This window comes from Achroia grisella, unplaced genomic scaffold (genome assembly GCF_030625045.1).
Source record: "Achroia grisella isolate CSIRO2021 unplaced genomic scaffold, CSIRO_AGI_Agris_v1 utg402, whole genome shotgun sequence".
Classification (NCBI taxonomy): domain Eukaryota; kingdom Metazoa; phylum Arthropoda; class Insecta; order Lepidoptera; family Pyralidae; genus Achroia; species Achroia grisella.
Window position 1 is genome coordinate 2,550,015 of NW_026712841.1, and position 25,780 is coordinate 2,575,794.

Genomic DNA, 25,780 nt, shown 5'->3' on the forward strand with positions numbered 1-25,780 from the left:
CATCTATAATGAGGTAAATATCATTGCTTGTGACCAGTCTTTGCTGCATATGGCGCTACAATACATAAGCAATACAAAGTTACAGTAAACGTAGCAAAAGATTTCCTTTAACTTTCTGTTGGCAAGTAGGATTAATATACCAACAAGAAGCGCTATTATTTTTCTTCTTCTTCTTCTTTTTTCATTATAAACGTAGAATACTCATAGTGAAATACATATGAATGCAAAATTCAGAAAATAGTAAACTCAGATGAAAGTAAAGTTAAACATTTTAATAATAAATGCTGCTTAATGATGTACCTATTATTAGAGAAAAGAAAATACTATCAGGAAAACGATTTTATTATAAATATAAAGATGCGAAATTATGTCTAATTTTCATCATTACTTATTTCGCCGAAATAATTTCAAATTTGACTATCCACGTCAGGTACGTGGATTTGAAAAAAATACTTTATGCAGTGTGTATACACTGTAATGTAGATATTCTCATTAAATGGTATTTATACTAGATTAGATTATATCAGTATCTGACCAGCACTTTACTAACAATACTCACTATATCACAGAGTGCATTATATATTCATATCTCTCCGTAGGGGGTACTATCAGTATGAAAATTTTTCATTAATGTAGAGCCAATATTCAAATAAGAATTAATGCGACTTCGGCAAATTTCTTTTGATATAAAACGGTCTATGTACCTCTTGTAATACAATATATCTTTCATCTCATTATAATGATATCTCAGGACAATTTTTAAAGTGCCATTTAGTTCCAAGTTAAGTGAAGGTTGAGTTACGGGTATGGTACTCGAAAACTGTTATAAATATACATTAATTTCTCTTTAGCCGTAACAAATGTGATAAGCAGTCAGACGAACACACTATCATATAATATATTAATGAAAAATGTATTCTGCTTGTATGTATACCGAATGTACATATATCGTTGGGTGCAATTCACAAACATAGTTGAATGCAAGAGCACTGGCACGAGTGATACGTGATGAGGTGCGGAAGAGCCCGGCAGCGCACTTCCGGCGGCTGCGATGTCAATATTTGCCTGTCTGTGGACACTTGTTGCATACGATATTTCTCGCTCTTTACAGAAATTACTTACTCTTCGCACAAATACAGAAGATTATTTCAGCACGCTCACATCATATTTTCTAGTTAGGTTTTGTAAAAAATTGTTGAATTAAATTGTAATTATATTAGTTCCGATTTTTTTGCTTTAAATACTAATTGAGGAACTTTAAATACTACTAGTTTAACAGTTCAATCTTTGTGAGCATTGGAAAGAATGAGTTACAAAATTGCACATTTTAATTTGGTGAATACGGTTCCTTTTTCAACTATTTGTTAGTTGGCAATAATTATAATATATGGTTGGCTGTTCATAAGTATTAGATGTGGACTTTATTCACAACTTTGATTGGAACTCTAATAGTCACAAAGGGTTGCCCCGGTGAGTTACCAAAACAAATTTATTACATCCCCTGAGTTATTTTGCCTATACCCTTATTATGAATCCGTACAATGTTTACAATTTATCATCGACACGCTTTACCGAGGTATATTATATTATATATACATATTACTTAATCAGAGGCGTACAATTTCGCATCAGTAGAGGCTAAAATTTTCATTTTTTTAAATATATTTACATTTTTATCGATATAATATCAAGCGGGATAAGTTATTCTTTGAAGTATTCATTATATTATTTAAATTTTGTATACCACGTGTGAGATATACATTTTATGAATTTGATTTAAATTGGGATATTTGCACACATATTTATGTACTTGACTTTAAGTCAAATGGTTCCCGGTTATGCCTCGGTTAAGTATTTGGCGTGAAGATAGATAGAGAGATAACTACATCGAACTTTATTTTTATTAGGTACAGTATTTTTGTTGCTTTCATACGATATCACTTAACAATTAATCTAGTTTACTGAATCTGTGTAGTAATTTAGTCAGGCTGCGAAAGTAAAGGGAATGTCACAGTTTGCTAGTTATATACTAATTTGCATTACGCCATTAATCAATCAAAGCTATACGAGTAGGTGTACCTATAGACAAAAGATTTGAACAGAAGAATATTGTTATATTGTGTACCTATAGTAATAGGTAATTCTAACTCCTGCATGCCGCAGGGCGAAGTTAGAGAATAGGATGATTGATCTAAAATCCTCTATAAGATTACAGTTATTGTGTTTTATAGATGTTTAAACTATATTTTTTTAGGACGGTGTTAAAAAATATCTTTCGATTATGATCATTGGTATCGAAATAATAATATTATCAGGTGTTTAATGTGATATGTGAAGTTCTTATGGAGTTTAATTGATATTCTTTTTCTGGAGTAGTAGCGAATATGTAGTGCTACAATCAGCATATTTTATTTTTTTTTCACATTTATGGGGTGAACAGATTCTAGTCTAGTCTAAACATATCTTGAGCGTGTACTCTCTCATTGAATGTGTATAATTGTCGGAGTGGCAGAGTTATATGTGATTAATAATGTTTTGATTAAGCGATACTTTAACACCCTTCATAGATTGCGTTAAATTTCTATGTGCAGATAAGTATTTAAATAGTTATTTACCTAAGTTTATGTTATAAAGTGAAAAGAAATTATTTTTAATTGATTGTCATGAACTTTTTATAAATATTATTGTAATATATATTTGAGTAATGGAATAATATAGTGGTTGTCGATCCTATCGCAAGAGACTTGGAGGCGCCATTGTAGTACTCTCGGGAATCAGCATCGCTATCTCTTCCAGATTACCTTGCTGAAATAATTGTGGTGGGGCAATGGCGGCTGGTAGGGAGAAAAGATATTCTAAGGAAATATTCGGTTCGGAACGCTTCTGAGATGAACAGGAAACACCTCATAGAATACTTGCCTGTTCTCATAATTTGGTTCAGTTTTACAAAGCTACACCGCTGATGGTGTAGCGTTCTATTGCTTTAGAATACTGCCTTTACTAGTAGCTGAAACTGTAGTTTTCTATAGACACATACAGACAGAGTTGCAAGATGTACACCAAGTCTGATATAAAGCTAAAGTATCAAATTTCACTAAAGCTACAATATACTTGTCTATGGTAACGACGCGAAAAGTCAGACTTGATTGCTAGCTCTATGGTAACATAGAAAACAATGGGAGTGTAACACCCTGGCTCATCATCTGTTACATTGGAAGTATTCAGTTTAACTAGCGAGCATGTAGATTGCCCTGCTGACGTAGTCCGCAGTCCATTGTTCCTTTAAGATAGATAAAGCTGGCGTTTTCTTGAATACAACATAAATGGAACAATAAGTATTGTAATAAAAATATTGTTTTCTTGGGGGGCTTTCTAAGATTGATTATAGTAAGCCCATTCCTTCCATATTATTATATAAATTATATACATAGAGAAATACATAGTATCATAATTCAAAGTTTTAGCAAAAGTTAAATATATGTAAATTAGAATAACAGTTCCCAATGAGATTTCTTTATAAATATTTCTACAATGGCGAAATTATTATTGATGAATTCAAAATATTAATATTTGTCATTTTATTACAAAAAATAACGGATTTAACAAAAATATTATCTACATAATACTTGATTGAGGGCATATGATACGATTTACTCTATTAATGTTTTACTTTATTGGAAATACTTAATGTGGTAGTGGTAAAATAATGATAATAGATAATAACGTTAAACATGATAACAATTACATAATAGGCATTCATAGAAAGGCATCGTCAGTTACAGCCAGACATGCTAATTTAATAAAACTAAATATATTTATATATTTAGTTTTCTTGACAAAATTTAAAATTATTATGTCGTATTACCTTAAAATGAGGGAGGATTTAATGCGAGGTTCTTTGCGAGAAGATAGGACTGGACTTAAGATATGGAGGTCTTAAGCAAAAAGATGTTTCAGGAACGATATAATCTTGACTGACGAGCCTTCCTCCGCTCTCGCAGTAGAATTACCTGTGTAATTTGTGGCCGTGAAAAGATATGGCTTATGCCAAGTACTTAAGATAACATCTTTCTGATCGATATTTTATCGTAGGAACAATCTGTTTATAAGCATCTTAAGACAACAATTAAAATTTTGTTTATGTATCAAATAACTTAGAAAGTTTTATGGCAATTATTTAAAGATGGTATTTGAATGGTTTGAGGTAATCCTCATACAAAGTCGTCCGCGTTGCCTCAGTCTGATCTATTCTACTGCTCTACTATGAGTTCTGGTTTAAACAGTGATTTATGTTAGTGAAAATGCAGGATATGGAGGCATGATATACCTACAAGTTTTTAGGTATAGCCATATATATATACACGTAGCCACCTGTGCTGTTTTGTATTCGACGGTGTAGGTTATATACTTATATATGTTTTGTTTTTGTATTGTTTACGTATTCAGTTCTACCCCAGTACCATCCAAAAACCACAGTTAAAGACGGTGACTACGTGACGTCTATCTTATCGAACTTTCACCTCGGTCATATATACAAAAAAATGGTGTATTACTGAATATATAGGCTTCTTATGACTAGGTTTGTTTCTGACATCTTTGAAAGGTGCATAAGAAAAAAATAATGTGTGAAATCATAATGTTATGTTAATTTCATGAAAGAATCTAGGTATACAATGAGGAAATACTTACGATCACGAAGTATGTGCTATGTATCCTAAAAATTATATTCATATGTACACCAATAATAATAATAAATATGGGCCTTATGTTTGTTTGCCACCATTATAGTACACATAACATAACATAACATACACTATCCCAAACCCAAATTATTAACTTGACCTCAGCTTGTACTGTTAGTTTTAAATACGAACCTTATCTATTTTAATTATTGAGTTATAGTTTTCTATAGAACTCCAATTGTGCATATGTTCTTTTGTTTATTTTTGAATAAAATTCATATTTTATATTTGTAGTCATGATAAAAAGGTGAAATTGATCTTGTAATACAAATCAAAATGTAAGTATCTCTGAAAAATAATTTTAGCATTAATTCTAGACAATTAAAGTATAATTTAGTACCCGATATCCATAATTTTTTCAGTGAAGCAGAAAATTTCACTTGTATAATATAGGTACTGTTAACAAATTTGTGAAATATTGTAGCACGAGACAAATACTTCCATGAATTTTAATTGAATTTATACTCCATTGAATTTATATAATATTTAATAGCATTCGGTTTCATATCTGTCACATTGAGCTATTTTTCTCGTTGATCAGCGCGTCCAGTAAAGCGTTCAACGTGTATATTAATATGTCACTTACGTGGAAATATTGTATGAATTTTATAGCGGTTTGGTATCGTGTATTTTATTTGCTTTCTATCTACAAATAGAAGCTGTAATATCTTATTCAGAACACATATTTCCTCTTTCAAATTAAATGACAATTATCTCTATTACGTGAAGGCATTAAAGAAATAGATAAATTAGATGTAGATTCCATGCTTAAATTAGGTACTCTTCACACTGATGAGGGCAGATGGACCAAATACAGCAAAAGTTGTTTGGGAATTGGGATCCTTTGTAAACAGAGCACTTCAGTTTGTACTATTATTTATTCAGTGCTTCAGTGTAGGACCTCGTTTAAATCAAGTGGAACACCGCATAAGGGTCATTTGTGTAAATAAATACCATTTGTAACAATTACTCTTAGGCTCTCTGAATAATGGACGAAAGTATTCTAAAACTCCGATTGTTCCAAGACTTAATGATATTTGCAGCTTTTTATTATTTGTCACAAAAACAAACATACTTTTATGTACGAATACGCGCCTTCCGAGATCCGATATGTTAAAACTGCATAGGGAGAAGGAAGAAGCATTATCATGTCATATAAGCATAACTAAACTAAACTCTATATGGATATGAACATATACTATGGAGGCCTGACATTTAGTTTACAGGAATTATGAAATACGCAATGACAAAAAGGACTATTACGAACATCATATGATGACATGATGTCCGTTAAGTTATTCATATTTATAGACACATTAGGAGGGCTGTCGACTTACCTGCATACATAAAAAATGAATATGAGCGTGTCGCAGCTAGATTAATACAACTACAGAATTGATTAAATTCTGTTCTTAGTATTTTTTTTACTATTATTTAAATACTTTAATGTCTTCTACTTATAGTCACCGTATTGAGTTTTCTGTTTCGTCATTGTTATATGTATAATGTTATGTTATATATATAAAGTTGGTTTATAAAATAGTTATAGAATATAATAGTGCAGTGATTTAAAAGGAAACAAATGTAAATACTTACCACAGACCTTTATAAACAGAGTTTCTAGGTCTAGAAAGACCTCTAGGTCTTTCTAGACCTAGAAAGAGAGTAGACCTTTATAAACAGAGTCTCTAGACTCTGTTTATAAAGGTCTGTGGGATGGCTTTTCAGATGAGTATCGTAATCCTGCAAGCGACGAATATCCGACGTGCATCGTAAAATCCGACAAATCACCTCCCGCGCCTTGGGATAAACAACTACTCGTAAATGGAAACTTTTAATTCGGTTCAAGAATTTGCTACCAGAACAAAATTATTGACGTTAAATAATGACCCCATGAACAGTGGAAATTAAAATTTCAAATGATTATTAAAAAAGAAGCATTATTTCAAAGATTAGTTATACTTATATTACTGAAATGATATCATACCTATAATAATATATTACTAAAAAAATTATTCTTCAATAATATTATTTTTGAAAAGATCACTTTGTTCAGTTCAGTGTCGCCAAATAGTTTGCTTTCTAAGCTCTGTTTTAGTTGAACGTTGAGATACCGGAGTAAACTCATAGAATAAGAGGAATGATATCTTAGTCCTCCAAAATTTTAATGCATGAGTATTATCACGGCCGTCATATAATAAGTATTCTATCGTGGTATTTATAGGGCTGTTGTTTGACAACGGTTATAGGCACTTACCATCAGGCGAACCGTAATCTTGTTAGCCATTCCAATTATTTCAATAAAATATATAGGTATCTGAAAGCAATTATAACAAAATTAAATCAAATTTGTGACTGATAGGTTTCAGTCGTGATACAGGATTAATAAATCATCTATAATTAACATCATAAGAACAGTGCTATTAATACTATTACTATTTTCTGATAAAATAATCCTCTTGAATTAAATATGTCAAAAATAAAAGCCACTACAAAACCGACCTACTAAAAAATCTAAATATCCTAAAAATAAAAATTCCATATATTGAGTACTACTTTAAGTAAAAAATCCTTAGTTGAGGTATGTTTTGTTAAAACTTTATTATAAATACATCATATCTATATCTGTGCTCAGTTCTTGTGCAGTAGTTACATGCTGTCGAACTAATTGTATTATACAATATATTATGACTACTGACACAACTATTTCATATCTTTAGTATTATTAATACTACAGCTTACTGAAAATATATTCTTGTAATTTTTAACCAGTTCAAGGCCTCTACGTTTGTAATTCTCTGTTTTGTTACTATATATTTTACTAATTTCAACGTAATATTTCAATTTATGAAAGAGAAGATTTCTTTCGTTTTGACTGGAAATGTTTGTGGGGACGTTTACAAAAGTTATGCTATGGTTGGGTACTTAATTATAAAAACTAAATGATTTACAAATACAGAAAGAATAACAACGTTGAGATGTTACATTACTGTGGGCGTTAAAATGTATATTAAGTCCGTTAACTATTTTAGTCCCTCATGCCTTATATTGAATCTATACTATCAGAAATTATAAACAAATCCATGTCCTATTTATAGGTACAATACACATAATACCAAAAGTACACATGGTGGACTGTGCAGAAAAAGTTGTAGGAGGTATATAAATAATGATGAGGAATCAATATCGCATAAAAAGTATATACATGTTCACACATACACACACACATACTCATTCATTTAATATATGTGAAAAAAATATATATAATAAATATATAAGCATATCTAATAGTCTGACAATGAAATAGGAAGAACAGCCAATAGATAGACATAACAAAGAAGATAAGAGAATCAGAAAAAGATTAGGTCAGAAAACTATAACGTAGAAAAAGGGCGAATATAGAGAGAGATGTATCATAATCTTGTATATATGTATAATAGTATTAAATTTCGTTAATAGAATGTCATTGAATTCATTATGACCTTTTAACTGTTAGAAATAATATATAATAGAAGATAAAAGTCAAAGTGTGTTACTTGGCAATGTTATGTACGTGAACCGTCGAGCATGATCAGAATTAATAAACCCGTTGAATATTTATGAGGCCACATAACAAAAATGCACACTCTATGAGGCAAATTCCTATAACAAAAACTCAAAGGCTCAATCAATAGCGATTCAACTCCTAAGAGATCTTAAATTTACTCTTACTATACCTACATCGATATTGATAATTTTTTTTTCTTATGTTGGACGATAAATTTAAGAGATATTCCTAAAATTATTAAGAGACATTCTTATTTTATATTATGGATGTTCACTCTCTTGTACTGAAATAAGTGCGAACTAGAGCTTAATATATTTCATTTTTACTAATTTGAATAAACATTACTATCTTACTCGAGAAACAATGTAATTCGTAACCGTAATAACAATCAAATTATTTCATAATTACTGCATTATTACTGGAAGCCTGTAAAGTAAAAAAACTAAATGTAACCTGTATTCATTACATATCTATAATATATATATATAGAAATATAATATAAATATATAGCGATTTCAGACGAGTTCGCTAACAAACACTGTGATACGATATTTCTACATATTAGATTTTAAAAGATAGTAAAAGAACCTATGTTTTCTATTTACTGATAATGTACTAGTTGTATACACCACTCTATCGAATAGATAAATACCTATTTGTGCGTTTCATGACTCGTATCTAGTGAAGCAGCGTCGTAACAAAAAGTAGGTATTTCCATATCAGAGATCACTATAGTAATAATAATAATCTTTATTTTTAATTTTTTGCATATTGTAACTGTTCACTGGTTCCTAAAATGTTCTTTACGCTCTTTAGCAAAATTATTGGAAAGTGAGCGATAGTAGTTATATATAAGTCGTGTATTTAGCATAATATGCATTGTGGCCCTGCTCTAGTTGAATTCGTCGAAGATTGCGAAATTTTGTACCCAGCCACAATCAACATAAACTGCACGCAGTTGGTGCGTGCATTTTTTTAAAATATATATATAATATATATATTTTAAAAACTTTCACTTTCTACGTATATTATATTAAATCATTACATATCGTACATACGTAGTACGAGACGTAGCAACAATATTAGATATTACTATTATCTTATATATTTCTTCCTCGTTGTATGTTATTGTAGAAAAATGTCTTACATTACATAATTATATAATATGTATACACGCCTACAATTCTAGGTATCCAGAAGCATTGTAAACCGGACGATTGTTAAAATATCTAATGTTTCTAGAGTTACCTTTAATAATAACGAATCATTTCAACAATAATAACACTCACTATTGAACTGAAAAATTATTACAAAAAGAATTTAATTCATAAATGCACAAAACAAAAGGCGGCGGTCTCTAACAGACAATCGCAAAATTTAAATTGTGTATTGTTACTTTTAACTTTCGTATTTGACGCGTTATGTGGATAAATAAAAATATTTGTTTAAGGATAGAACCATTTCTCACTTGTTTCTCTCTGTGTAAAATAAGGAATCCGATATGAATATATGCAATACACTATCCAATCAACAGATCTCCAGGTATTTCTCGTCGAGTTTTTTCATGTGACGTACATGTGAATGTACTTATTCACTTACTGTAAGGATTTTTAAAAATTCCCACTGGGGTAGAAATGTGTCTGTCGAGGCGAGGTGTTTCATATAGTCTATAAAGAACATGTGCAGGTGTATGCTCCGATCAGAATTTATTGTATTTACATTTCATTATAATATTTTATATTCATTTCATATACATTTATTGTATGTTACGTTATTTTTCGTTATAGCTTAAATCATGAAATCCGAATCATAAAGTTTTGAATTGTTGTCTTGGTCTGTGCCTCGTCAGGAGTACTCGGATTTCAGTCATTTTTTGGAACGATTAATACTAATAATAATAATGTTATATAATAAATTATTTAAATAATCGCTACATACAGATTATTTGGTAAAATCACTTATATCTATTTAATTTTATAATGTAAATTGTAACATATTTTAATCGAAGTCATTTAAAAATAAGTTGTATTGTTAATTAATCTAGATACATTTTTAAGACCTCTACGAAGCTGAAGTTCTCAGATCAACTTAGTAATAAATTATGATCTATATAACAATGCTAGTGTACCTAACTTACCGTGATTGGAACTGAATACTGTAAGTCGCCTTCAGATTGTTAATAAGAAGTAATTTTAATTGAATTTATAACATTTTATCTTTTCTTTCAGATGTGGTGGGGGCTATGGTGCGTGGTTGTGGTGGCTGGCGGGGCTAGTGCCGCGATGGCGCCCGCGCCTGATTCCCTCCCACCACTCACACCTCTCGACTTAGTACAAATTGACCCTCCTGCTCCTGATGACGTAAGCTTTAATATATTTTTTATCAATTGAGTAAATAGGAACAAAATTTTCTTGTTTGTTTGTTATTGTCACTTCTAGATACATTGTGACCCCAACACAAAACAGGTATTTTAGAATTTTGAAGGGATTATCAATAAACAGTTATTTTTATAGCAGAGATTTCAGCGACTATCTCTCTAATTCTCCATATATATTTTCTCTTCGATTTTCCACGGTAAACATAACTGAACTATATTTTTCGAGACATTTTCATGTCATTCGGTTTTATCTAGTAGATATGATAAGAGAGTGTGTTATGAATATGACTTTTAAACTTTACTGTTACTCAAAATAAAGTACATATTTGTTTTTATTATTCAAATAAAATGTATTGAAAGCAAATAAAAATCGGATCCATTGTCGAAAGAATAAATTTCGTAGTTGGGAGGTATATATTTGCTTTGATTTACATAGGCAGGCCAGTGTGCGTGAGCCGCAAGGCAAGTGAGTAGTTTATTGAGGTATTTTTTATTATAGAATACGTTAGTTTTGTTCACTAGCTGGAAAATTATACGAATCCGCTTCATCGAATGTGCATAAAAGAGGATTTTATTTTTCTTATTAAGTATTACTACTGTATAGCTGTCTGATAGATTTCTACAACATATATGGAAGTATTTCTAAGCATTTGCAATTATTTATAAAACTAGGAAATAATACATTAATCCTCATAATTAACGGTACAGTATTACTATATAATAGATTCATATTTCTGTCATATATATAGATTTATAGTCGTAATCTTACTAATATTTTAAACGCAAAAGTTTATGAGTATAGAAGGATGATTGTCACTTTTTCACGCAAAAATACTGATCGGATTTTGATAAAACTTTACAGTAATATAGCTTATACATCATATAATAACACATATTTTATAAATTTCATGCCGGTAAAACCGCGGGCGCAGAAGGTGGAAAATAATAGAATGTACATAAGTAATTGTAACATAATATGAATATATACTCGCAATAAGCTTTCAATTAACGTTAAAACACCTGTGTCTGTATCTTTAGTTTACTAATATTATTATACTGGTGGTAAATAATTCTTTATGATTTATGTGTTTGTTATTAGGAGAGTGTCAGCTATGCTGTACCGGCAATGGGAGGCCGCTATGCGGGCTCACCCTGGCTTTACTTACTCGCTGAGATGCCACACGATTCACAGGTATTGTGATACAATTTAGTTTTAAATATTTTTGATAAAGTTTATGTATCGACGTAATTGATATCATACATTTTGAAAATTATTTGATGACATAAAGGCACATCTATAATTATATATAATATTTAGTAATAATAATAAACCGTCACGACGGTAGTACCGTAAGGTAAAACATAGTCTATAAAACTAAAACTATATCTATCATATCACACCACCAATGTTTTGGTGTCTTGACGCTATAACTAGAGCGCCCATATGTCTCTGTATATATATTTAATCCAATGAATACGACAAGTGGCTAGTCTACAGCCGTCTACGGGATGAATTTTGAGATTTGTTGATAACCGATGGTGTTTTCATCACTGTAAAGTCAGAATAAGAATCGACATATATTTTTTTAGTGTCGGCCAAATCCCAATTCAGGACTTTTCGATTCATGTAACTACTACGTCAAGACGCTAAATAAATAATTATTTCATAAATATTTAAACATATATATTTCTATAATTTATTATTTATTTACGAACGTCACGAAAACGAAAGCCTTCTTGTATTTCTTTCTGTAATCTACATTTTCAATTAAACAGATAAAGACATTTTGTATCGTTAATGAGATTAAATATAACTTATATATTACGTAGCTACATCTGAATGAATCCGATTCATGGATACTACTTGAATATAATTAAATAATGAAATCCTTGTTACAAATAATGACAGTGTGAACACATTTTCCTCGATCAACGCAGTGCTAATTAAATTTTCCAATTCTCGATTATATTAATTTTATTTCATTTCGAAATGTACGTAGTCATCACTTGGTTGTTTTAGCAAATCGAGTAATTGGAGGTCGACTTTACAAACTCCATCTTATTTAATTGTTCAACATTTTCTCAGTCCTTTTTACGAAGGTTCTAGGACTTGGTTTGTAATTAGTTGAACAAATTACAATGTCAACAAGAGACGGGTCGTCCCAAAGAGATTTAAAATTGGCAGAATATTTATCAAAAGAAAAAATAATGAATTTTCGATTTTTAAAATCTCAATACTGTTTTTCAATAAAAACGTAAATACATAAAAGTGATAGAATATTTTTTTATATGTATTTATGTATGTAATATTTTGAACAATATTATGTAGTATTAAAAAGATTTGAATGAAGGTGACAAGTAGCAACGTGGGGTTAAGACGTCAACGTCGGGATTTCTCTGTGAATCCGGCAGTAGATGTGCTGCAACGGGGTGTGTACAACAGCCTCGTGGAAAGACTCGTACAAAACAACAGGAGTTACCTCAACCGTGTTGGAAAACGAGGTGAGACGACGCAGGAAAATACATATTTACCATTATATAAGTCGACAACCAAATGGATTGTCGTATCACACGTTTAGGTAATTATCAATTATAAGTAAGTTTGAAATAAAGTATAAGAATTGATGTGAATGAGTAGAGATATTGATGTTGATGATATATGTATGACACATATGCATGAATTCGTTAACAAATAATAGGTTGTGTTACAATATGCAGATAAATGTAGTCCCGTAGTTGAGATGTAAATAAAATAATTAATAGAAAGTAGAATAGCTAAGTAACAATGCATGAAGCCCTCTATGTTAGTTTTATAGATGTATGCAAATGATTATTACATTTTTATTATTTTTTGTAGCATCCAGGGAATAATTACGATTGAAGATTGAAGAAGAGAAGGACAACTAGTCATAATTATTCATTAGTATCATTTAAGTACCTTGAGAATACTGAAAATTTCTCAATTAATTGCTTGTAGATAATTTGAATAACCAGTATTATTTATTATAATAATGGTGTTATTAATTTATTATACTATTTAATAGATAATTTTTTAACAGTAACTTAAGTTTTCCCTGACCATAATTAGGTTTTACCCAACAAAATATTTCTTATTCATCAGAAAAACTAAATTACATTCTTAATTGTGGTTAACTATATTCTTTAAGTCTTATTAGTGGTCTAATTCTTTATCATATGTGTCAATGAAATATTATTATAAAGTAATTCAATTTCTACCTACACTGCAAAAAATTATATTCATAAATCTAAATTATATTCATAATCGACTTCCTTAGTAAATGTTTAATAATCGCTTTAGTGTCATACAAATCTTCTATTATAATCTTGTTAAAAATATAGATTCAAATAAATATAAGTTTATATTAAAACTGATTTTTATTATCTCAATAACACACACGTAAAAATAGCATCCAAATAATAATTGAATATTCTACTCTGGTAAGTATTATCCATACTTTATTTATGTATTTATTAAACAGTATCCTAAAATAAAATACATTTACATATCCGGTTTCCACAGGAAGTACATATATGTGATCCGTCGTATACTCACTCTCTCTGAAGACTACTCAGGATCTATTAGAGTTAACATTATACAGGATAGCTGTGGCCGTTTCCGCAGATTGTATATAGTAGTAGTAGGTATGTTGCACAATGAAAATCAGAGGAAGAAAATTTACGACTAAATAGAACGTCTTATTTTTTTTTTAAGTGCTACTAATAAAGATAAATGAATAAAAGATTAAGTGTCCAATATTATTTTGTTAACTGTTGTGAACCTCATCAGACTGTCATTTTCCTTTCATTTTATTCAGTATTCTTTACTAAATAATACTTTATTTAAAGATATGTAATCTTTAAATAAGATAATATTTAATAAAGAATACAGATCGTAAATTTATATGCATGCATTTTGAGTAAATTTAAATATAGTAAAAAGTATTACCACAGATAACATAATATTACATAATAATATGCATGTACTTAATATAGTAATATTTCCGTTAAAAGTTTCCGTATAAGGAAAAATTCGGTAGCAAACTGGATTATGTGGTATATATATACGTGAGTAGTTTCTTTGACTACTGTCACAAAATGTTGCAATAATAGTGTTTACAATATTTTTAGTGTATCTGTTATAGCATTCAAACAAACATCTAAATAGAGGTTAAGAGAATTTATCATCTATTATACGAATATCTCTATCTGAACGTATGAAATAAAAGTTAAAAATATTACTTAATAATTAACGGGCTGCCTTTATAACTACAATAAAAATGTGAAATATATCACATTAATAAATTACAGCAAAAATAATTTTGGGACTGGTCTGTAATTTTATTAATTATATTTAATTTTATGTACGGTACACGGGTTTCCCTTTGCGTAAATTACAGGTCCCTATGTATTAATTAATTAGTTTTAATTCATTAGTCTGATGTAAATTAATAAAGATGAATTTTCATTTTTATATCAAGCAAGACAATGAATTTCAATAGTTATTTTCATTATAATAAAATAATCCAATAATACAAGTCTGACCACAGATGCAGTAGTAATAGCATTGTATAGTGGCGTGGCTGTGGTGAATAGAATAAGATAACCGATATAATTAAAAAATAAATATATATTTATACTATACCTGATAACAACTCTATTTAAGCGTATAGGGTTGGTAAAATATAAAGAGAGTACCATGGAAGACATTTTATATTAGAGTATACGGTGTACAATATACCGTAGTCACCAGTCGAAGAATATAGGTTGAACATGTTAAGTTAGTTAGCCCCTCGTGTGGAATTTCCACAGGAATTTTCTACGACGGTTGACAGGAGGATCGCATAGAATTTGGGGACTGATCATCCCATTGATGGGAATGTAGTAGAACATTGTTCCCACCACTGACTTACTACTCCACCCCGATACAATAGATTGTGTTGCTATTTATGCTACTGTTATAATAATGTCAAAATAAACGTGAAAGTTTGTCCCTTTGTTATTCCCTCGGGCTTACACAGCTAAACGAATTTGTTTGAAATTTCCTACAGGAGTAGGCCGTGTCCTGTACATTTTTTGTCACTATAATGTATTTCAACGAGATAATTTACAAAACGCAGGCGAAAGCGTACAAATTTATAAATAACATTTATCAAACATTTAACATTAAACATAACAGTATTTTTGTTTATATCGTAACGTATATGTAATATTTATTTAATATAAACGCTAAGCCATAATTAAGTTACATCAATTTGTTTATTAATAAACACGAATACATACTTTCTGTATGTTATAGTATCCCGTAGTTTTATCAAATGAATTATAGTACAAAGTAATATTAAAACATTATATAATTGTTGTACCCAAATTCATTCAAATCTATCCACCAGTTTAAACTTGGCTGAGTAACAAATTAAATCATCTAAACAACAAAATTTATTTTCTAATGACATTGACTTAGTAGGATCAGTTATCAAAACAAGTAAAGGTATGAAATAGCTGTTAATACATGGCGCGTGATGGTGGAATGAAGGTTGGCCGCCAGCGAGAGAAGCGCCGCATGCCATCTCTGTCCATCGACCTGCCGATGTCCGTGCTGCGGCAAAAGTTGAACCTCGAAAAGGAAAGGAAGGTCCAGGCGCTAAGAGCTGCAGTTAATAGAAACTTCTTGAATGATATTGGCAAGCGAGGTAGGTACATTTCACATAACAAGAAATGTCTGTAAAATAATTTTAATTGCGTCCACAAGCATCTATCTGTTTAGTAATAATTATGATACACTATACATAGACATCATATAGTGTACTGCAGTAATCAACAATTAACGTCAGACGCATATATATATATAAATAAAAGGATAATAATTTTAAATATAAAGATATATAATAAAAAAAATTAAGAAAATAACTTCTCTCTTCCATTTCTCAATTGTGATCCGATTTTGATGACTCTTTATTTAATTGAAAACATTTTGTTCCAGATTGAACCAAAATTAGTTTATTAAAAAAAAGTGTTTCTTATGCATCATTTATTTTTATTCCATAAATGATACTTAATTAAAATTTATTAAATTATTCTAAGACATATGTATAAATTAGTAGGGGGTTTTTATCTTTCAGATTTAGTCATCTTATGTAACACCAGGTAGCCTAATCAAATTTACAAGTTTAGAAAGTAACGTAACGTATGTAACATTAAAGGATTCAGAGTTGGGTATCGGTAAATTGATTAGTTTCAAACATTGTAACTTAATTATTGTACTATTTTTTTACTCTTTTCATAGTTCCAATTTCGTTTCGATACTTCAATATATTGGAGTGTACAGACATTGAAATAACATTTAATGATTGGCAATAACATTTTCTTTTCCTCTTACAGGCTGGAAGTGGTCTCCTTCGATAGAGGCGGGTAATCTTTAAGCACGTCTCCCCAACTGTTCCAGAATTTCTGTATACCTACTCTAGCTTATATACCCACAAAATAATGAAGAGATACGCAATAAAAATATGTTACTGATCGAGTGAAATTTATCTAATTAAATCAATACATATATAATTAATATTAAACTGTAGATAGTTATTTATATTATATAGATTCACTGTTTTAATAATGTGATCTACGATACAGATGCACCGAATGTTTTGTCTAGTATGTGAAGTAGTTTTATTTAGTTAGTGAAATTATTTAATTTTTAAGGAAAATTAGTAATTTAATTGTCATGCTTAGATATACTTATTTGTATAAAATACCTGGCCGTTTGGATGTAATATTTATTTCATATGGATATACCTGTTACAAAAAATGTCGTGAACTGTATGTAATATCATTAATCCTTATCATGACATGCCATATTTAAGATAATAACTTTTTTACGATAATTTTATAGTACTCATCTATATCATGATGATGAGTACAGTTAACAATAAAAAAATATTATTTCCGTGCAGTATTTTCATTGAAATGGGTAATTATTGGTAGATTTTAAGTAGATTTTAAATTAAAATATGTTGTTAATACATAATTTGAATAACTTTACTGGTGTTCTGTAACTTAGATCATAATTAGAATAAAATGGTACAAAACAAGAAAAGACAATAAAAGTTGTCCACATTATTTATTGTTTTATTTATATTACTTAATCAACGTATTTCTAATGCTACTTAGTAAATCCACAGAATACATAAAATAGTTAAATTGACTAATATGTGCTTACATATTATATGTATTATTTTTCTTACCTCGTTAAATCATCATTCCTGATATTATATTGATTTAATTTAAATATCAGTATTATCAATGTCTAGTTTATTTTTAATTTCATTAACATCTATGATGTACTTATGTCCAATAAAATTGTCTTTGCCTCAAACATTAATTTAGATTTTAAAATACAGTTTATAAAACAAAATTCACTTTCGAGTGTTCTGTAATATACAATAAAAAATTTATACCTACATTGTGTAAATTATAGAGCGCGAAAATTGTTATCTTCTCATTATTGAAATGCTCGAAATGTGAAACATTCAACTTCGAATAACAATGTTCTTAAATAACATATATTTGGTATATCTAATTATAATATATAGCATCAATTTTATATAAGCTCTGAGTAGGGTCGAGGCTAATGTATAGGCTCACATATCATCTTGTTCAACGTAACATGCCCTGTAATAAACATAGCTTTGTAGTTATTTTTGAATCAGAATAACCTAATTTGTCATACAGATTCAAATACAAAAAAGTGGATATATTTAGCTTTGTACTATCGTGAGAAAATTGCGACTTTAATGCAATTTTTGTTTATGCATCAATATATATTATATTTCACTGTACATGAGTTCTTGAAACCCAATGTAGCAATTTGGATAATACAGATAGAGCCTAAAAATAAAAAAAAATTCTATTATAAACTTTTATAGCTCTGCACATATTTATCTACAATAATATTGTCAGCTTATATGCTTATGGAAGATAATGCCAGAGATATCCTGTATCTAAAAATACATTTTTTGTTTAAGTAAAAAAAATAATCATCTACTCCACATCGGCCACTTAATTAGCCATATCAATTTCAACGAACTTAATTACCTATGCCTAGTGAATAAAAACATGAATAATAGATCATCATCTATCTATCTATCATCCATTTAGACACTGAACAAAGCAGTTATTAAATTTGCAGTTGTTATAGTTTTCGACTTTAAAAAAATAACGATCTTTAATATCGTATAGATCTTAGTTAGTTCGAAGGTGATATTGATGATTCTTTTTAATAGCAATGTAATATTTGTTTAATCTAGTATTTATATTTTATATACTAATAATTATAACACAAGTCTAAAGAAATTAAACTTTATTAAGGTCATACGTAAGAGCCAAATAAAGAAATCTGAATATAATATATGCCAATCAGAATATATATAATGCTAAACAATTCTTTTAATGTATGATAATAACATATTTTTTCCGCATTAGCATTAGCGGTATACAGTGCGATAACCAATGCTGAATTAACCACTCACTGATTAACCAGTCATTAGTTCCCATTACGAACAATGACCTCCCCTTCAAACGAAGAAGAAGTAATCACTAGAGTGGATGATAAAATGCAATGTTGTGGCATATCATCTTTGTGGAGGAACGAGAGTAGTCACCTTTTTTATATTAAACAGTGGGTGAAACCACTGGGACAGCTAATCACTTCTTGTGGTAGTAATATGAAATTTAACGTGGCAGTTGGGGTTTATACAGAGGCTGAGTGAGCTGAATGAAGGTCACGCGCGAGCGAAGCGCAAGATGCCATCGCTCTCAATCAACAATCCAATGGAAGTGCTTCGGCAGCGGCTGCTTCTAGAAGTGGCCCGTAAGCAGATGCGCGAAGCAAACCAAAGGCAGGCCGTCGCCAACCGACTCTTTTTGCAAAACGTCGGTAAACGAGGTAATAATATTCAATAGAAATAATAATAAATACTCAGCCAGGGACCAGGTACTCACTATTGCCTATCAAAAATGAAACGAAAAGTGAGTTTAAACTTTATAATCAGACTCTCTAGGTATATCCTACTTGGACTGCAAGTAGAATTTAGATATAGAGCAAATTCTCATTTTAATGATATCAAAGATATAAAAATAATATCTCGTATATATTTACGTGACGTAGGTAGTTAAAAGGCTAAATATAGTTAAAGATAAAATAATTAATTAATGGAAACTTAATTAAAAACTCCATATTAATATTACAAAGACCAAAACATTTGACTTTGATTTGTTTCTTTATATGTAATGGACAAAGTCTAAGCATTCTTGATGCAATTTAACCATTATTTTATGTATACAAAGCTACATGTAATACAGCTACATAAAACTAAGTATATCAGATAGTAAAACAGTATCATGTGTGGTCAGCACTGCTGAATACAGGTAAAAATATATTTATTTATCGGAACCGAAAATATTCAACATTTTAAGTAATTACTTTTTTAGTTCTCGTATATTGCTAAGTTCATTAATTACGTAGTAGATAAGTCTCCATGTAGATTAAAATTTCGATTAACATGTTGTAATTACGTATGCCCTATTTCAACGTAATACGTACAAAAGTCAAAAGTACTCGTAATTTTGAATTGTTCACCAACTTCTAAAACAAAGTTCTGTATAGCGGCATTGTCAAATGGTGTTATTGAATTTCAAAGATTATAGGTATAGTGCGGCTGCGGTTAAATTGTCCCCGTGATAGTTTATCGTTCATTGCATGCGACTGAAACAGTCCCCAATGGATTTATTACAATCTCTTTTGCTTTATTGTGTCACTATTTCGTTTATGAAATTTAATAGTAATTTTAACTTGTCAAAAAATCAACATATTTGCAATATATTGTAAAATACTTTCTTAAAAATAAATTTACCACAGTAATGAAATTAAACTGTCATAAAAGCTAATATACTGGCTGATAAGTTGCAATGTACATTTTTTTATATGAAAATAATGGAAGTAGCAGTGTTATTGCATCCATATAATCCTTATTAAATTTAGTAATCCGAAAATAGGCACCTGGTGCAGAGATAGAGTGCACTCTAGTGCACTAGTACTTAAATAACTCTAATGTATGTTATATCTATATAACATACAAGTTAAATTTCTATAAAATACAATCACTAACAATCCGTCCCCGTTATATAATCTGTTTTAATATCAAATTTCACTAAGATCTGTTCACCCGTTTTGTTATGACAAACGGATAAATATGTAGAAAGTCACGCTTACGCATTTACAATATTAAGTACAAAAGTATGGATTCATATCTATTAATAACTGTTCTCATTTTTGCGTGTCGCATAGGATTCTGGGCAAAAACTGCTTCATCCCGCTACGATAACTAGAGCCGTTGGCCACTGACCTTTCCGTCGCTGCAAGCTGTTGACACTACCTGGCTGGAGCAAGATGCTGCGTCAACTGAACAAACACTCCATATACGACCGATGTACCGATGACTTTGCAAAACCACGTAGATTTAATATTTATAGGAATACACATTGTAGTCTAACAAAGGAATTTTCTGTGTGTCTAGTCAGTAATAGGTATGTAATAAATTATCAATTTATTAAGCTATATCTATACATTTTTATAAATAATTATTTAGTTTCTGCATATTATACAAAATTTCATCACATATATAAATTATGAATTACAACTATAATAGTTACTTAAAAATGATAGATTTGGCTTATTATTATAAAGTACAGTATAATGAAGTTAAAATATTACTATCAATTAATTAACGATAATTAAACGTTTTGTTGATATTACATATATTTTTCACTTAACATAACTAATTTTGCTTATATTACTTACCAACTTCGCGTTATTGTACACATATTAGACTATCTTATTGGAACTATTTACAGCATTATTAATAAAAAGTATAAACGTAGCAGTTTTTACGTGATTAGGAAGCTTCTGTATTTGACTGTCTATAGGATAACCCACCCTTAATGTAATGGATAGAATTAGCTTATTATATTCATTTATGGGAGCAAAGTCTCACATCTATATATCTATCTATATAAATTATAAAATTCTAAAATCATTTAGAAGTTTGTTACTCAAACTTAGACAAATTTGGTCATTAAATGTACTAAATGACGCATAGTATATTTTATATCTTAATTGACGCGGGTAACGACGCGGAATACAGTTAGTTTATAATATTAGTAAAATAGAAAATATATCCACAAATTTTCCAAAGTTTGTGTATATGTTATAATATTTTTCATCTCTTATCCATTAATGTCTTAGCGACAATGTACTAAGACATTAATGGATCTACTTAAACAAAATGTGACTAAACTGTTTGTGTTATTTAATTTCCATCTTTTAGATACATTTTATTTTTGAGTGTATCTAAGTGTAATTTGAGTGTATTAAGAAATATTTTTTATTTTTTTCATGAAGTTAATCCACTTTTGATTTTTCATAATATTATATTTGGAAACCTGTAATTATTACTGTTAGTGGTATTAACTAATCTGTTTGTATAAAATCACGCGAGTCTTCGCTTAACGTGTACGCTGTATGATATAACAAATTGTATTTAGTGTAATGTGTTGTGGTGCATGTTATCCAGCTCAACATCACCAACAATAGTTGTCGTGACGCCTTGTTCGTAGTGAAAACAGCCTTGCTCTATGTCACTATCTCTCTTGTCATGTTTTCATTAGTATTTTTCTACTCTTGTTATTGTTATAATGAGCTATTTGAGCATAAGAATATATTTTAGTTATGTAAACTTCTATTTGTACTGTTACTATTTATTTGTGCCAAATGTGAAATACTACTATTTATATACGCGATATTTAAGTTGAATAGCTGCATATTTTAATGAATATTTACCTAAATAACTTTAGATTATAAGCATTGCAGATGTATGCTAATAATAGTCGTTTAGTTTCTACATAAACTTTATGTACAGTGTAGCTGTTATACATTTATAATAACGAATATTTTTATGTTCAGAATTGACCTCTACTAGCATATAAATCGTAGGAAAGTGTAATAGATGCATACAATATTAAATTACGTTCAATAAAAACGTTAAATTATTTATTTGCGTTTCATTTGACTACTCAGATACTAGTGCAATCCTTCGCCTAATATCTTTGGGTGGCTTTGATACATGAAATTAATTTCAGTAAATCTGTATACAACGGTTTAGCTTATAAACGAGATTCCGTGAGTTACTTAAGTGATAAATAGTTCCATACAACTATGTAATATGTCTTTGATATGGCGAGTTTAGAAGCTGTAACGGCACAGGAATCCATAATTAAATTTATAGTTAACAGGGAGTTCCATATTTTGGCGGGAATTTGAGTAAACCAATTACTTAAGCTATTTCAGTAGTTGTATACATTTATATGTGTGTATATTAACGAATAGATTCTAAATAAATAGCTTGAATAACTTTTCTCCTGGCACGGACTTCTTTGACTCAATTAATGAGTTTTACTGGATTCCGCTTCAAATTGCAAAGCGAATACGATGACCAAATTATTGGTCTGGGAAAAAGTCGGACGGATCTTGAAATAGTATTTCAAGCAAACTTTACTTAAGGAACAAATATTTTAACGGCTTAAATATTTAATAAAACATAATAGTTTCATGTTTACAATAAAAATACAGATTTTGTTGATGTCTGAATGATTTCATATTAAAAAGTTTTTGTAGACAGTTCTAAAATTATTCAACTATGTCAATTATTAATTGATATCTTGTTAGTGACTACAGGTATAAGAAAGAAATGTAACATACTAGTGTTCGAAAATTCATCTGCCTTTTTTAGATAAAAGATATCCTATCGTCCTCGTGCTATAATCTATATTCAAGTCACATTCAGTCATGAAAACATAAAAAAAACAGACAGACAGACAAACAGACATATAGACTATAGTACTATATATAGTACTTCCGCAATTATAATTTTTTGTATGGATTGCTAATGAAATGTAATTACAGAATAAGTGAATATAACCAAGTAACAAAAGGCAATATGTAATATTACTAAGCAATACGTATCTGTTAAATCACATTTCAGAAACGAGATTTCAGCAAAATCTAATACAGAAATAGGTTATATTTCAATAATTTAACCGTATTTTTTTAGTTTATTTGCATTTATAAATATGGCTATATTGTTAATTGTGAGGTTAATAAATTTTGTCTAGCCATACAGTGCTGTCACGATTTTAGGTGACCATATTTTCAGAATATACCCAAATACCTATCGCTGACTTAAACCTCAACGTCACGACACCACGCCGACGCGACACCGATATCGCTGTGGGAAAGCTCGAGGGTCTACGGGCGATAATTAGAGATGATTTAATTTAAACCGTAGCCTCGAGAACCACGTGATTTCATTACGAAAGAGCTACACTTCACCTCGAAACTGTTTTTTACAAGAGGCCAACCAAAATAGACTAAATTCACCTTATAAAATTTTCAGCAAATAATTCTGAATATTCGTTCCCTTTGTAAACTTTATTCTCTTATGTACGTGATACAACGGAATTCTGTGCTAAATCCACAGAAGATAAAATATTTCCTTGGTATTCCCAGACTTAAAGTATTTTACTATTTACTTTCGTTAATGTTTTATTATAATTGTACATTATACTAATTCACAAAAGCAATCTATTCAACATATTTTTAGGTCCTAACATTGTACCTGCTTAGGGTCTATTTTGAATATTGGGTATTGGGTACGAATGGATATATTGTAGTTTCATGGCGAGACAAACCTAACAAAGTCCTTGTAACAATGTATATATAATGTTATAATCGCAACTAACTTTATCTGCATCAGTCAAATTACCTATCAGAATACATAGATTCGAGTTAAAATTATAATTAATTATATTCTACTGAATATAAATCCTGTGCTATGTGAATATGTTTTGACATAATCAACGTTACTAATTATCGAATTAGTATAGATAGGGAGTCATCTTATATTATGAGTTTGGGGTTAATTAAATTTTACGAAAGAACACGTAACACTTAAAATAATAGTATATAGTACCTATATGGTAAGTAGGTAATTACTATTAAAATTGAAAGACAGTACTGAAATTTGAAGCAGCTTCACCGATAAAGACTGAATATCAAAGTGTTTATGGGCAAAACTGCTTGTGTGTTGATATGATGATTAAAACTCGACGGATGAAGATTCAATATAAAATCACATAGATAGTGGTAACCAATATAATGTGACACTGTAATGATATTTAGATGCATGCATTCAGGTATTTAAAATTGCTGATCTAATACAATTTTGTGTACCTATCGCCTGTATTCGTAACTAGACTATAGTATATCTTCAAGACTTTCATTAACAGCCGTTCATTTCGAGAATTTCTTTCGCAGGCTCCAACATAGTCTATATTTGACAGTAGTTCTCGCTCTATCTCAATTGAGAACCTCACAAAAACACTGATCACATGATTGCTACGCCGGCAGTATTGATCAAACCAAATGTGTGTGCGTTGCTGTGATATCAGTTCTTTATTCCTCAAATGAATTGCTAGTCATCCAATAGTTATTTACTAAACTTACTAAATAATTATTTTATTCCATTTATAAAGATATGGTGAAATCGCAACATATTAAATTTTAAAAGAATCGATATGTGAGTTTATATCTTATATTTACTAATGAAATTATAATTTTTGATTTAATGGATGTTGTAACTTTGACTGTGATATTATTTTATTTGTAATATTATTAACAATCCACCAGCATCCTGATCATCCAACGCTTCATTCATAATTTCTTTGTATGACGCCAATCAAATAATAAAAGTAGGTACATAGATAGTCGGATGAGAAATATTGAATTTGTTAAATTTTATGTCTAATTTGTATATGTTTCCATAAATTTAAACTATTTCTAACTTTAATAAATTGATAGAACGATCCTTCTAGCGTAGTTTGTAGGTAATATTAAAATATTATTTCTTAGCAATTTCGTAAGCAGCAGTAGCTCGTAGCAGTCTTGTAAGGCGTTTATTAAATCTATTTATTTCAATCTGCTAATTT

General features: G+C 29.7%; 2 protein-coding genes across 3 annotated transcripts in view; both read left to right on the plus strand.

Annotated features, from left to right (window-relative positions):
• LOC131844449 (diuretic hormone 1-like) overlaps positions 1 to 17,224 on the plus strand; it is a 53,383-nt gene extending 36,159 nt beyond the window's left edge. The window contains exons 3-6 of one of the 2 annotated variants that reach the window (XM_059193343.1): positions 10,518 to 10,649; positions 11,766 to 11,858; positions 16,221 to 16,377; positions 17,066 to 17,224. In XM_059193343.1, the coding sequence (XP_059049326.1) occupies positions 10,518 to 10,649; positions 11,766 to 11,858; positions 16,221 to 16,377; positions 17,066 to 17,106 (423 nt within the window). In that variant the 3' untranslated portion in view covers positions 17,107 to 17,224. Of the gene's footprint in view, positions 1 to 10,517; positions 10,650 to 11,765; positions 11,859 to 13,017; positions 13,169 to 13,523; positions 13,609 to 16,220; positions 16,378 to 17,065 lie in introns of those variants that run through there. The other variant, XM_059193344.1, reaches the window with a different exon arrangement.
• A 2,018-nt stretch (positions 17,225 to 19,242) lies between these two features.
• Positions 19,243 to 21,292, plus strand: LOC131844522 (diuretic hormone 45). The gene is made up of 3 exons (XM_059193434.1): positions 19,243 to 19,269; positions 19,424 to 19,625; positions 21,027 to 21,292. The coding sequence occupies exons 1-3, from the start codon at positions 19,243 to 19,245 to the stop codon at positions 21,065 to 21,067; spliced, it is 270 nt and encodes an 89-aa protein (XP_059049417.1). The 3' UTR covers positions 21,068 to 21,292.
• Positions 21,293 to 25,780: the final 4,488 nt, after the last annotated feature.